The 14,006-nt window shown below is 45.4% G+C and overlaps 1 protein-coding gene and 1 pseudogene across 1 annotated transcript; one reads left to right on the forward strand and one right to left on the reverse strand.

The window, feature by feature from the left end:
* Positions 1-1,931: 1,931 nt before the first annotated feature.
* LOC139024814 (coiled-coil domain-containing protein 177-like) lies at positions 1,932-8,113 on the reverse strand (annotated as a pseudogene).
* Positions 8,114-8,521: 408 nt separating this feature from the next.
* nsmce4a (NSE4 homolog A, SMC5-SMC6 complex component) lies at positions 8,522-12,616 on the forward strand. The gene is made up of 7 exons (XM_070439781.1): positions 8,522-9,016; positions 9,772-10,109; positions 10,728-10,808; positions 11,135-11,265; positions 11,590-11,738; positions 12,058-12,157; positions 12,515-12,616. Exons 2-7 carry the CDS (start codon positions 9,872-9,874, stop codon positions 12,614-12,616), a joined length of 801 nt encoding a protein of 266 aa, XP_070295882.1. The 5' UTR covers positions 8,522-9,016; positions 9,772-9,871.
* The last annotated feature ends 1,390 nt before the right edge of the window (positions 12,617-14,006 follow it).

The raw sequence follows: 14,006 nt of genomic DNA on the forward strand, positions 1-14,006 counted from the left end.
TGTAGTTGTTTGTAATACTGTACGACCTTAATGTGTGTGTAGTGGCGCGTTTGGTAATACTGCCGTACGACTCTTAGTATGTGTGTGTAGTGGTCTTGTAATACTGTCACGACCTTTATGCATGTGTGGTAGTGGTGTGTAATAGCTGTTACGACTTTAGTATGTGTGTTGTAGTGGTTTTGTAAAGCTGTCACGGACATTAGTATGTTGTTGTGTACGTGGTTTGTAATCTGTATACTCTTAGTTGTGTGGTAGTGGGTTTGTATCACGTACGACTCTAGTACTGGTGTGTGTGAGTTGGTTGTAATACTGTACACTTTGAGTATGTGTGTGTAGTGGTTTGTAATACTGTACGACTTAGTAAGTGTGTGTAGTGGTTGTAATAACTGTAGCGACTTAGTAGTGTGTGTAGTGTTTGTAATACTTGTACGACTCTTAGTAGTGTGGGTAGGTGTAGTGGTTTGTAATACTGTACGACTTAGTATGGTGTGTGTACGTGGTTTGTAATACTGTACACTCTAGTATGTGTGTGTAGTGGTTTGTAATACTGTACGACTCTTAGTATGTGTGTGTAGTGGTTTGTAATACTGTACTACTCTTAGTATGTGTGTGTAGTGGTTTGTAATACTGTAACTCTAGTATTGTGTGTGTAGTGGTTTGTAATACTGTACGACTCTAGTATGGTGTGTGTAGTGGTTTGTAATACTGTACGACTTAGTATGTGTGTAGTGGTTTGTAATACTGTACGACTCTTAGTATGTGTGTGTAGTGGTTTGTAATACTGTACACTCTTAGTATGTGTGTGTAAGTGGTTTGTAATACTGTACGACTAGTATGGTGTGTGTAGTGGTTTGTAATACTGTACGACTTAGTATGTGTGTGTAGTGGTTGTAATACGTACGACTTAGTATGTTGTGTGTAGTGGTTTTAATACTGTACTACTCTTAGTATGTGTGGTGTAGTGGTTTGTAATACTGTACTACTCTTAGTAATGTGTGTGTGGTGGTTTGTAATACTGTACTACTCTTAGTATGTGTGTGTAGTGGTTTGTAATACTGAGCACTTTAGTATGTGTGTGTAGTGGTTTGTAATACTGTACACTCTTAGTATGTGTGTGTAGTGGTTTGTATGACTGTAGTCTCGATTAGTATGTGTTGGTGTAGTGTGTTTGTAATACTGTACGACTCTTGGCAGTCTGAATAGTCGTTGTGGTGTAGTGGTTTGTAATACTGTACGACTGTAGTATGTGTTGGTGTAGTGGTTTGTAATACTGTACGACTTAGTTATGTGTGTGAGTGGTTTGGTAAATTACTGTTACGACTCTTAGTGATGTGTGTGCTAGTGGTTTGTAATACTGTACGACTCTTAGTATGTGTGTGTAGTGGTTTGTAATACTGTACGTACTCTTAGTATGTGTGTGTAGTGGTTTGTAATACTGTACGACTCTTAGTATGTGTGTGTAGTGGTTTGTAATACTGTACGACTCTTAGTATGTGTGTGTAGTGGTTTGTAATACTGTACGACTTAGTATGTGTGTGTAGTGGGTTTGTAATACTGTACGACTCTTAGTATGTTGTGTGTAGTGGTTTGTAATACTGTACGACTCTTAGTATGTGTGTGTGTAGTGGTTTGTAATACTGTACGACTCTAGTATGTGTGTGTAGTGGTTGTGTAATACTGACGATCTTTAGTATGTGTGTGTGTAGTGGTTTGTAATACTGTACGACTTTAGTATTTGTGTGTAGTGGTTTGTAATACTGTACTACTCTTAGTATGTGTGTGTAGTGGTTTTGTAATACTGTACTACTCTTAGTATGTGTGTGTATGGTTTGTAATACTGTACTACTCTTAGTATGTGGTGTGTAGTGGTTTGTAATACGTACTACTCTTAGTATGTGTGTGTAGTGGGTTTGGTAATAGCTGTACTACTCTTAGTATGTGTGTGTAGTGGTGAATGTATAAGGACAGATGATCATATTTTTCCACGGTCCAGCAGGGGCAGGCAGCTGAGCCTGCAGAGCCATCTGATGGAAAGTCCTGCCGTCCGTCGCCTCCCCACCCTTCTCCCTCATATGGAAGGAGGCGAGCCACTCTACGAGCCTCCTCCTGCACCTCTCCTCTCTGCCTCTGCAGACGCTCCCTCCGACGCTCCTTCAAATCAGAATCAAACTTTTTTTAGTGTGCATTTAAAAATCGCTGAGACACCACTTTACAGTAAAATAATAGAACGTCTGTCCAATGACCCTATCCTCAAATTGAACCCTATTCCTCCAAATGGAACCCTATTCCCTCCAAATGAACCTATTCCTCAAATGAACCCTATTCCTCCAAATGAACCCTATTCCTCCAAATGGAACCCTATTCCCTCCAAATGGAACCCTATTCCCTCCAAATGGACCCTATTCCCTCCAATGGACCCTATCCTCCAAATGGAACCCTATTCCCCTCCAAATGGAACCCTATTCCCTCCAATGGAACCCTATTCCAAATGGAACCCTATTCCCTCCAAATGAAACCCTATTCCCTCCAAATGAACCCTATTCCCTCCAAATGGAACCCTATTCCCTCCAAATGGAACCCTATTCCCTCCAAATGGAACCCTATTCCCTCCAAATGGAACCTTATTCCCTCCAAATGGAACCCTATTCCCTCCAAATGGAACCCTATTCCCTCCAAATGGAACCCTATTCCCTCCAAATTAACCCTATTCCCTCCAAATTAACCCTATTCCCTCCAAATGAACCCTATTCCCTCCAAATGGAACCCTATTCCCTCCAAATGGAACCCTATTCCCTCTAAATGAAATATAAGCACCCCCTCCCCAACACCACACCCTACCACACACACCTCTTCTCCAACACCACACACACACCCTACCACACACACACACCTTCTCCTCCAACACCACACACACACCCTACCACACACACACACCTTCTCCTCCAACACCACACACACACCCTGCCACACAGGTCCTAACCCCCCCCCATAACACCACACCTTCAGGGAGAGACAGCATTCTCTCAGCTGCCTCTCAGTCTCCTCCTCTCTCTGTACCCTGTCTAGGAGGCGCTGGTGGCAGAGGAGTCTCTCCATGTTTTCCTGCTGTGCCCGCTGTGCCCTGCTCATCCTCTGGGTGTGAGCGTTCTGGCTTGCCTGCTCCATACGACGCTGACTCAACTGGGCCAGTACCTGGACAAATACAATACAACGTTATTGTCCAATGTGAGTTGGTTAGGGTTTAAGTGCATTGCTCAAGAGCACAACGGCATCAGGTGGCACCTGAGATTCTAATGCCAGCAACCCCTCTAGTTGCAGGCTCATTCCTGTCAGATTTTCTCCGTATCACTGGGATTCTAACCCTATATATCCCCCCCCCCATCTCTCTGACAAATTTAAAAGGATTCCCAGGCCTAATATTTAAGTTGAGGAAATGTGATCATAATTATTATTTTATCAATCGATGCTGGACAGGCTAGTAAAGGTTAGACGCTGGACAGGCTAGTAAAGGTTAGACGCTGGACAGGCTAGTAAAGGTTAGACCTGGACAGGCTAGTAAAGGTTATCGCTGGACAGGCTAGTAAAGGTTAGATGCTGGACAGGCTAGTAAAGGTTAGATGCTGGACAGGCTAGTAAAGGTTAGATGCTGGACAGGCCAGTAAAGGTTAGACTCTGGACAGGCTAGTAAAGGTTAGATGCTGGACAGGCTAGTAAAGGTTAGACGCTGGACAGGCTAGTAAAGGTTAGATGCTGGACAGGCTAGTAAAGGTTAGAGTGCTGGACAGGCTAGTAAAGGTTAGACGCTGGACAGGCTAGTAAAGGTTAGATGCTGGACAGGCTAGTAAAGGTTAGACCCTGGACAGGCTAGTAAAGGTTAGACCCTGGACAGGCTAGTAAAGGTTAGATGCTGGACAGGCTAGTAAAGATTAGACGCTGGACAGGAGTAAAGGTTAGACGCGGACAGGCTAGTAAAGGTTAGATGCTGGACAGACTAGTAAAGGTTAGACTCTGGACAGGCTAGTAAAGATTAGACGCTGGACAGGCCAGTAAAGATTAGACGCTGGACAGGCTAGTAAAGGTTAGACGCTGGACAGGCTAGTAAAGGTTAGATGCTGGACAGGCTAGTAAAGGTTAGACGCTGGACAGGCTAGTAAAGGTTAGATGCTGGACAGGCTAGTAAAGGTTAGATGCTGGACAGGCTAGTAAAGGTTAGACGCTGGACAGGCTAGTAAAGGTTAGACGCTGGACAGGCTAGTAAAGGTTAGACCTGGACAGGCTAGTAAAGGTTAGACCCTGGACAGGCTAGTGAAGGTTAGACGCTGGACAGGCTAGTAAAGATTAGACGCTGGACAGGCTAGTAAAGGTTAGACGCTGAACAGGCTAGTAAAGGTTAGATGCTGGACAGACTAGTAAAGGTTAGACTCTGGACAGGCTAGTAAAGGTTAGACGTCTGGACAGGCTAGTAAAGGTTAGACGCTGGACAGGCTAGTAAAGGTTTGACGCTGGACAGGCTAGTAAAGGTTAAGACGCTGGACAGGCTAGTAAAAGTTAGACGCTGGACAGGCTAGTAAAGGTTAGACCTGGACAAGGCTAGTAAAGGTTAGACGCTGGACAGGCTAGTAAAGGTTAGATGCTGGACAGGCTAGTAAAGGTTAGACGCTGGACAGGCTAGTAAAGGTTAGATGCTGGACAGCGCACTAATACTTGATAGGCATTTATGAATGAGAAAGTGAACTTGCCATTTCCAAAACGGAGCTCAGGGAGGAATCAGAGATTCCCTGTTTTGCTATCTGTTGCATAGTCAACAGCCAGGGTTTCATTAAATATTCCGAGGCACTATATATATATATATTATTACACATTTAATTAAAATGGATGCATTGTGAGATGTTCAACTTCAATTAATTGGCACAAAATATGCGTCAGACAAACACTTTTGGCACAGGTGGTCACCTAAATGTATTATAGTAGACTGGGCCTGATATAGGCTAGCATACGAATGGTGGATTATTAGCCCAGCCTATGAATTAACTTCCATTTACACATCTGTCTTAACGGTTCCCAGTAGCCTAGCCCAATGTGTGTCCCAGAAGAAGCTATATAGTTGTCACTTTATTTTTTACCACAATTTTGTGATATCCAAATTGGTAGTTAGTCTTGTCCCATCGCTGCGACTCCCGTATGGACTCGGGAGAGGCGAAGGTCAAGAGCCATTTGTCCTCCAAAAACACAACCCAACCAAGCCGCACTGCTTTTTGACACAACGCCCGCTTAACCCCAGAAGCCAGCCGCACCAATGTGTCAGAGGAAACGCCTGGCGACCGTGTCAGCGTGCACTGCGCCCGGGCCCACCTCAGGAGTCGCTAGAGCGAGATGGGACAAGGACATCTCGGCCCGGCCAAACCCTCTCCTAACCCGGATGATGCTGGGCCAATTGTGCGTCACCTCATGTGTCTCCCGGTCGCGGCCGGCTGCGACACAGCCCGGGATCGAACCCAGATCTGTGGTGACGCCTCAAGCACTGCAGTGCCTTAGACCGCAGCGCCACTCAGGAGGCCCCTGGTCACATATTTGGAGCAACTCCTATAGAAAGAAGCACCTTGCTTGCTGGATATAAAACAGGCTTCAGCGTTCACAAAGCACTGGCGGGGAAGTCTTGAACGGTCGAGAGCTTCTCTGGTGTTATGTGATCACATTGGCTGGTAGTAAAAACTAAATAAACAGGAATCCTCTGTTCTCCCCGTTCCTGTTGTTTATGTTTACAATGAAATGTATCACGTCAGAATGCCCAACGCTAGAATGTTAACAATCAAATGTATGAATGAAATTAGAATGTTTTCTTATAAGTCTAATTTGCATAAACATTGTTATTGGAAGATGGCTGTGAGGGTTATCGAATCAGGATCAAATCCTCTGATCTCCTTGAGCTCATTAATGATACAATGTTCAGAATTGAAGACTGCTGAAAGGCCAGTCTTTTTGTCAATGCCAAGGAGTGGAATGTTAGCTGAAGAGAACAGTACTCTGGCTATTACAGTGGACTGTGGAAATGTGTGTGTGCTTACTTTCCAGTATTGTTTATTGCATGTATTATAGTGTATAGTTGTGTGTATGGTTTCTGTATATCTGTGTGCTGTCCTCACCTCTTTCTCTCTGAGCTGCTGTTGGCTGTGCCAGGAGGCTCGAAGCTGGGCCCTCTGGATCTGCTCCTCCTCCCTAGCCGATCTCTCCTGCAGCTCCCCGAGCCGCAACGCCACTGCCTGGGCCCTCTTCTCCCAGGAGCGCTGCCGTTTCTCCTCCAAGGCACTCCTCATCAGCGCCTCCTCCTCCTCCATCTGCTGCTGCACCTCCCTCTTCAGGAGGAGGCATCTGAGATGCTCCCTCTGGTTCTCCTGTTGGAGTCTCTTCCTCTCCCTCCTCTCTCGGATCACCCTGCTCCTCCTGGCCCTCTGCTCCTTCTCCTGCGACAGCTGCACCTCCTTCTCTCTCCCTGCCTGCTCTAGACGCTCCATGTCTTTGAGCAGCTGCTCCTGGAGGCATTTGCGCTCCTCCGCTTCTCTCCTCGCCATCTCTTTCTTGTCTCTTTTCCGCACCTCCTGCTCCTCTGTGAGCCTCCTCCAGCGATCCTCCTGTAGTAGCACCTCCTGCTCGCGCTGACCGGCCAACTCCTTCTCCTGGCGCTCCTTCTGCCTCCTCCGCGCCTCCAGCCCATCCTGCCACCGCTGCATGCTCTTCTCCAGCTCCTTCTTCCTCCTGCGCTCCACCTGGACCCGTCGCACCTCCTCCTGCCTCCGGGCCTCCTCTCTCTCCTGCTCCTCTTGCTGGCTCAACCTCAGCCTGGTCTGCTCCTCTTGGTGCTTCACCAACATCAGAGCTGCTATCTTACGGTCTTTCTCTGGGACTGTCACATTCATCTTCTTCCTGATGTCTCGAGTGAGCCTCTCCAACTGTCTTTCTGTGGCTGGGGAGTGTCGGAGGTCACCAAGACTTAGACTGGACACCATCATGTTCTTGTCAGTTGGTCTCAAGCTGTTTCTGTTTTGTTCTCTGGTGATAGCAGCAGAATAAGAGGACCTGCCATTGCGCACAGATTTCCTTCTGGGGCTGTGGTCCACAGATTGAGTAGTTCCCGTTCTCAAACCATCACAGGTGTCCTTTGTTGATTTGGGATCTTCGAGAGAGTTCCGACTTTCTACCTCGACGACAGTTTCGAGGGCTGACAGTTTAACGGACGGTCGTCTTTCTTTCGTTTCTAAAATAATCTTCTCTCTCTCTTCACGGCACAGCCGCAAAATCCCCCTGCCTTCCCTTTCGTACGCCTCGTACAGAACTGCCAGTGCCTTAAACGGGATATCTGGGTTTACGTTGTCATCAACGAAATCGCTTAGAGATTTTATTAAAAGTTGAACGGGTTTGACGCCGAGTCTTGCACATGATTCCAACGAGCGCGGACTGGTTAAAACATACGTGCTGTCCTCAGCGTCCGTTGTATCAAAGTTGTCGAGATCCAAGTGCAGCGTTGGAGACGGCGGACTGCTTTCTCCCATGACAACTAGCTAGAGTGCTTATAGCTACTTATCTAACTACTTATCTAGCTAGCTAGCGTGCTTATAGCTACTTATCTAGCTAGCTAGCGTGCTTATAGCTACTTATCTAGCTAGCTAGCTAACATTAGCCTTTACTCTGGACACCATAGCATTGCAGACAGGCAAACCAACAGGTACCACACCAAAAAGAAAATAGCAAGTAAAGTTGATATTTCTTATGAAATGAGTTCAGCATTTTGATCGCTGTCAAATACGAAGAAGGAGAGAGTCCTTTCAAAACATTGCCTAACGGTGGAAAGTTAGCGACGCTATTTTTGTTGTGACCATGGCTGCAAAACTCAACGAAATCTCGGGAAAAGAGGGATTATTTCTTCCCAATAGATTATTGGGGCACCCTCTATCGGTTGACGTTCCTTGGATGAGGTGACTCAGCTAAGAAAACGCAAAAGTTAATCATCTTGACATCTCCCATTTCTACTAGGAAATTAACGGCATTTGTTATTTCTACAATACATGTTTTCACAGTGGACAGTCAAGAAAACGGTTTACATTTGTGGTTTTATAAAATAAAAAAATGAATGGTATTTTGTCGCCATCGGGTGGTCATTTGTAGACATAAACGGAAAGGCACATTCACGCACACGGCGTTGGTGTTTGGTTGGAAAAATATCCGAGACGTTTGGATAATTTGACTTTAACGGGGAGGTCTGTTCTGTTTATTCTATTTCACATGACTGTTGTCAAAGTTTACTGTTCTGAACTACCTTACATTTGTCTGGTGATAACCTACATAGGTTTAACAGTGCTTGATTTAGGCCAGAGCAGCCCTGTGCGTCCTATCTGCATTTTTTTGGGGAACCGAATACGGTCTCCTTTATAAAACAAAGTGGCCTATCACCGGCCCGGATTCACACATGGCGGCAAAAAAACGTTGATTAAGGCGGGATCTGGCATTGAATAGAAATGGAGGCGGTGCATTCATATCCTGATTCCGCGGTGTTCACGTTTATTTGACAGTATGAATTCCGGTGTATATGTGCCAGTAGACTGTTCGAGTTTGAGAATGCGCTAGCCTAAATGCGCTTTTCCAAGTTGTCAAATGAGGGCTCTTATGGTCATGAAAATCAGGACCGGCTCTAGCCTTTTGGGGGACCTAAGCGAGCCCCCCCCCCCCAACCAAGCGGGGAATTGACGGCCCAGGAAAAGAATGCAGTTTTATTTATTTTTAAATCCCAAATCAAGCACGGGTTAATTGACATTCCTTATGCCCAATATGATGTGCTAGGAGATAACTTCCATTCGCGCTGTTCACCAACGTTTATGAAACGTTTCGATATTGAATGCTGCTCTGCACGTCCTCTCTGACCAAAACTTCCGTCTTCAAGCATTCGATTCGTGCCAAACACAGACATGCCTGCAAAATAAGCTGATTGACTCTTTGAGGGCTCTCAACAAAGCCTCTCCTGTGAGTATGTATATATATTATATTATAAAGTTGATTTTCGGAAATCGAACATCTAAATGATTATGTAGCCAGCAAGTTGTATACCATCTAGTCAACAAAAAAAACATCAAGTGGGTGATTTGAAATCGCCATAACTTCTTTATCTGACGGCGGATGCTAGCTACGTTAACGTTAGCGGGTAACGTTGAAGTCAAGTTAGGTCAAATTTGTAGCAACAAAAAAAAAACGAAAAGAAAACAACAAAACGGGAAAACAACAAAAATGTAAGGTCAGTCATTTGTATTTGAATAATCATGAATAACAAACATTTGAAACCATAACTGATGTTTAGCTATTAACTGATGTTTAGCTATTAACTGATGTTTAGCTACTAACTGATGTTTAGCTACTAACTGATGTTTAGCTACTAACTGATGTTTAGCTACTAACTGATGTTGAGCTATTAACGGATGTTGAGCTATTAACTGATGTTTAGCTATTATCTGATGTTTAGCTATTATCTGATGTTTAGTTAGCTATTTCGGGAACATCTGGATAAGTGTTGGGCTCAATCATATTTGAATTCAGTCACTTCAAGTTTGCTAACTGAATTCCCAATTCCACTTTCAGATGTCCTTTTTGAAAATCATTGAGGAAAACATTTAATTGCATTTGGAATTTCAGTTTACATCCTGAATTCAAATTAACCTCAACCCTGCCAGATAACATGTGGTGCTACTAAGCTAACCATCTCATCAACACTTTGTCCCCTCACCTTAGTTTGAAAGAGGGGCGAAAGCCTAAACCTGAAAGGATAGAGGAGGGCGGACTACCAACCAATCAACCGACCACACAAAATACCAAAACACCAGTATCCAAGATGAAGCGAGCCAACCGAGGAGGGGATGAATCTGGTACCGGTACCCACCGTCAGAACGGTGTGTCTGGGGGGAAAGGCGGCGCCAGGGGAGCGGTTGCGGAGCGGGGGGATGCAGCAACCGGTGGTGATGATGATGAGGCCGGGTGCAGCCCAGCAGACATGCAGGATGAGGACAATGATCCAGCACGGAGGAGAGAGATCAGGAGCAAGTACAGGGACCTCATCAACTCTGTTCAACGTGAGTAGGGGATACGAGGGTCTGCTAAATGACTCAAATGTAATGTAGTGGGGACTGTCTGGAAATGGTATCCATGGGCCATTAGTTCCCAATTCTCCACACTTTTCAAAAAGTGTATTCTCCCTTTCATTGATTTAAAAGTATTGGATTGGTATAAGCATTGGCTGGAGGGAATTACCACCATTTTTTAAATCCGTGATGGGGCGTGTGCAAGGGTCCACTTCTGGAGAAGGGTGGAGAATCTGGAGGCAGATGCCGGCCTGTGACAGGTTTGTGTTAAAACTCCCAGGTGCCTGGACACCTGGCAAGTTAAAGGTCAGTAGGTAACTTTGTGGGCAACCTGACCAAATTCACATAGAAATGTGAGTTCTAGATCTGTTATTCTCATTGAACGCAAGTCTAATACAGCAGCTTCAAACAGATGAAAACACTAGCTGTATTTTGCTTCTATTTCACAGCGGTTTAGATTGTACAATGATTCTCTACATGACTTGTTTTGCCATATTATATCATTTTTATTAGGCGAATGTGAAAGAATTTTATCAACCAGGAAATGGGGGAGTGATTTCTACCTATTGTACCTTTTTAACCAATCTATTTCTTCTCTCTTCTTCCCAGAGAACAGAGAGGACATGTTGAGTCCCACCAACAACAAACTGACAGACGTGTTGGAGGAGGCCAACAAACTGTTTGCAGAAGGTATGATACGATCTGTCATCATTCTTCCTTCCTTCCTCGAAGTAGCCACTGATCTAACATAGTCAGATTGGTGAGAGCTAACCCCTGCTTTAACCTGCTTTAACCTATCTAGTAATGTCTGAATCAGTGGTTATTCAGAGGAAGGATGTTCTACTATCTTAATCGAATGTCCTCCCTGTCTTCTTCTTCCTCCCTGTCTTCTTCTTCCTCCCTGTCTTCTTCTTCCTCCCTGTCTTCTTCTTCCTCCCTTTCTTCTTCTTCCTCCCTGTCTTCTTCTTCCTCCCTGTCTTCTTCCTCCCTGTTCTGTTTTGTCTCCTCTCTCCCAGTCCGTCAGGCCCGTGAAGCCGCTTTAGACGCCCAGCTCCTGGTGCTGGCTACAGACCTGGGGAAGGAGAAGGCCAGCCAGCTACACGCAGAGGGTTCAGCCTTCGACCCCGCAGCCTTCGCTGAACACCTGGTGAGGTGGAGGAGGGGGGAGGGGAGGATGGGGGGGGGTAGAGGTGGGAGAGTATGGTAGAGGAGGGGGATGGGGAGGATGGGGGGAGGTAGAGGAGGAGGAGGGTGGGGGAGGTAGAGGAGGAGGGTGGGGGGAGGTAGAGGAGGAGGATGGGGGAGGTTAGGAGAGAGGAAAATGGGACGGAAATAGACGAGGTAAAGAGATAATTCGACAGTCACCAGCTAGAGAGCGATGAAAGGGGATAAAGGCAGGTGACGAAGGTGAAGGCTACTGGTTGTCAGATTGCTCACCCTTTATCCTTTGTGTTTCTGTTGGTCCACCAAGCTGTCATTCATGGGTCTGAATCGCCTGGAGGAGGAAGATGAAGATGTGGAGGGTGGAGCGAGCGGCGGCTACCTCCCCCAGGACGCCTGGCAGAGGGTAGCTAACAGAACTCAGTGCTGCTTCAGGACTGCCCCCTCTTTCCACTATATGTAAGTGTGTGTTTAGAGAGCAGAGGGTAGCTAACAGAGCTCAGTGCTGCTTCAAGGCTACCCCCTCTTTCCACTACAAGTGAATCAGTGTGTTTGAGGGGTTCAGTTTCAACCCGGCGAGGCCCAGAAAGTGCTAGTATTGATCACAAAACAAGTAGTTTGATTTGTCGATCAGTGATTCTGATTCTGCATGTAGACGAACGCAAACATCATCATCCTCTTTGGGATGCTTGAGTCAAAAGTGATTCGCTCACTTAAATATAAACGAGAACCTGTTTAAAACTCTCTTACTAACTCTCTGTGTGTGTCTCTCTACCAGGATGGGATCGTTCCTGGTTGAGCTACCTCCACCTCGCCAGAGGGTAGAGAGACAGAGGAAAGTTCCCGGCAAGGAAGCCAAGAGGATCATGCCCACTCAGGTCTCCGCTTTAACACTGTTGTGCTGACCTCAACCTGACTGTCCTGGAAGAGTCACCAGGCCATCCCAGCACACCTTGGTTTGGTCTGGCTTGGCTGTGTATGGTCCAGTAGTGTGATATGGCCTTTTGGTGTTTTATATAGTTACTATATAGTAGGGCTTTGAAATAAGGAGATCGGTTTGATCAGCCAGGATGTATGTGTTTAATATTTCTGTCCAGCTGTTGACGAGGAGGGAAGCTCCCCTGGTTTTAACTGTATATCTGCTTTGGAAAATAGATTTTTATGTCAAGGAGACTAACCTGGTTAATTAAAGGTTTAAAAAAAATATCTATATTTTATGTCATTGTCTGTTCCAGTTGAAGAGGATGGAGGAGTCTCACCAGGAAGCTACAGAGAAGGAGGTAGAGAGGATTCTGGGATACCTGCGGAGCTACTTCTTTGACGACCGTAAGTCATGACTCTTATTATTATAAGAACATATTTATAAAGCGATTTTCAAAGACCCAAAGTCGCTTTACAATTGAAAAAAAAACGACAACAAAAAACAAGACCGACTAGGGGGAGGGACCTTAGATCCTCTGCTCCAATAGGCTTCGAGAGGAATCAAGGGTTTGTTGACTAGTAACATTTCTGAAAATATGTTCGTTCAATAGAGAACTACATCAGAAAAACAAAAGTCCAAACTGTATGTCTCTAGCATGTATGGTTTGAAAGTTACAGCCGATTTACTCAGAGAATTTAGAAGTATTAGAGGGAATATAATTTCATAAAAAGTGGTCGCTGGTATAGAACAAGAAGGCCCACACACTGTTAAATCTCCCAATTCACCGCTTTATTGACAACCGCTTCCTTCCAAAACGGATCGTCGTCTTGGTCACTGCTCAGTAGAACTCGCTGCTCCGTGTGCGGAACGGCCGCTAACTTCCAACGTCGACTGACAAGCTAGCTAGTGTGGCTGCAGGTTCGTGTGTGATAACATGAGCTTTTTCTAAATGAAATCCAAGAAGTACAAAACTAAATGTAGCCTATACTGTAGCCAAACCAGAAGAAAATCTGTTCCCTCCTCCCGCTGCTGCTGGTTTTTACGCAGATTCTGCCGTTAAGGTACTAAAGTCCCTAATAGGCAACAACAGAGGTCGGCAACCTTGGCGTGCCAAGTTATCGTGCCATTTTCGACTGATCTCCCTGCCAGTTAGGATTTTTATATGCACATTTTCGTGGAACAGTTTAATTTATAATAAAGTCTTCATATCTCAAAATGTATATTATGGGGTTATTCAAAACTCTTATCTAAATGATAAAGACCTAAAAAGTAACTTCTATTACCATTTGGTAACTATGTAGAAATAACCTACAGGTTTCCTAATCCAGGCACTTGTAATGTCCCTTCTGGACTAGTGCATCTCTCTGTTGGCTGGGCTCCCCGCTTGTGCCATCAAACCCCTGCAACTGATCTAGAACGCAGCAGCCCGCCTGGTGTTCAACCTTCCCAAGTCCTTAAATAATCCTCCTCACCTCAACCCATATGTTCTGGTCGCAGTGTGTGTTGGTGTGTCTGTGTTGTGTCAGGTGTGTGTGTCTGTCCAGTGTGTGTGTGTGTGTTTGTTCTGTCCAGTGTGTGTGTGTGTGTTATATGTTCTGTCCCAGTGTGGTGTGTGTGGTGTGTGTTGTGTGTGTTCTGTCGCAGTGTGTTGTGTGTGTGTATTTGTTCTGTCCAGTGTGTTGTGTGTGTTCTGTCCCAGTGTGTGTGTGTGTATATGTTCTGTCGCAGTGTGGTGTGTGTGTGTTGTTCTGTCAGTGTGTGTGTGTGTGTGTGGTGTCGTCCTAGTGTGTGTGTGTGTGTGTATA

This window comes from Salvelinus sp. IW2-2015, linkage group LG4q.1:29 (genome assembly GCF_002910315.2).
Source record: "Salvelinus sp. IW2-2015 linkage group LG4q.1:29, ASM291031v2, whole genome shotgun sequence".
NCBI lineage: Eukaryota > Metazoa > Chordata > Actinopteri > Salmoniformes > Salmonidae > Salvelinus > Salvelinus sp. IW2-2015.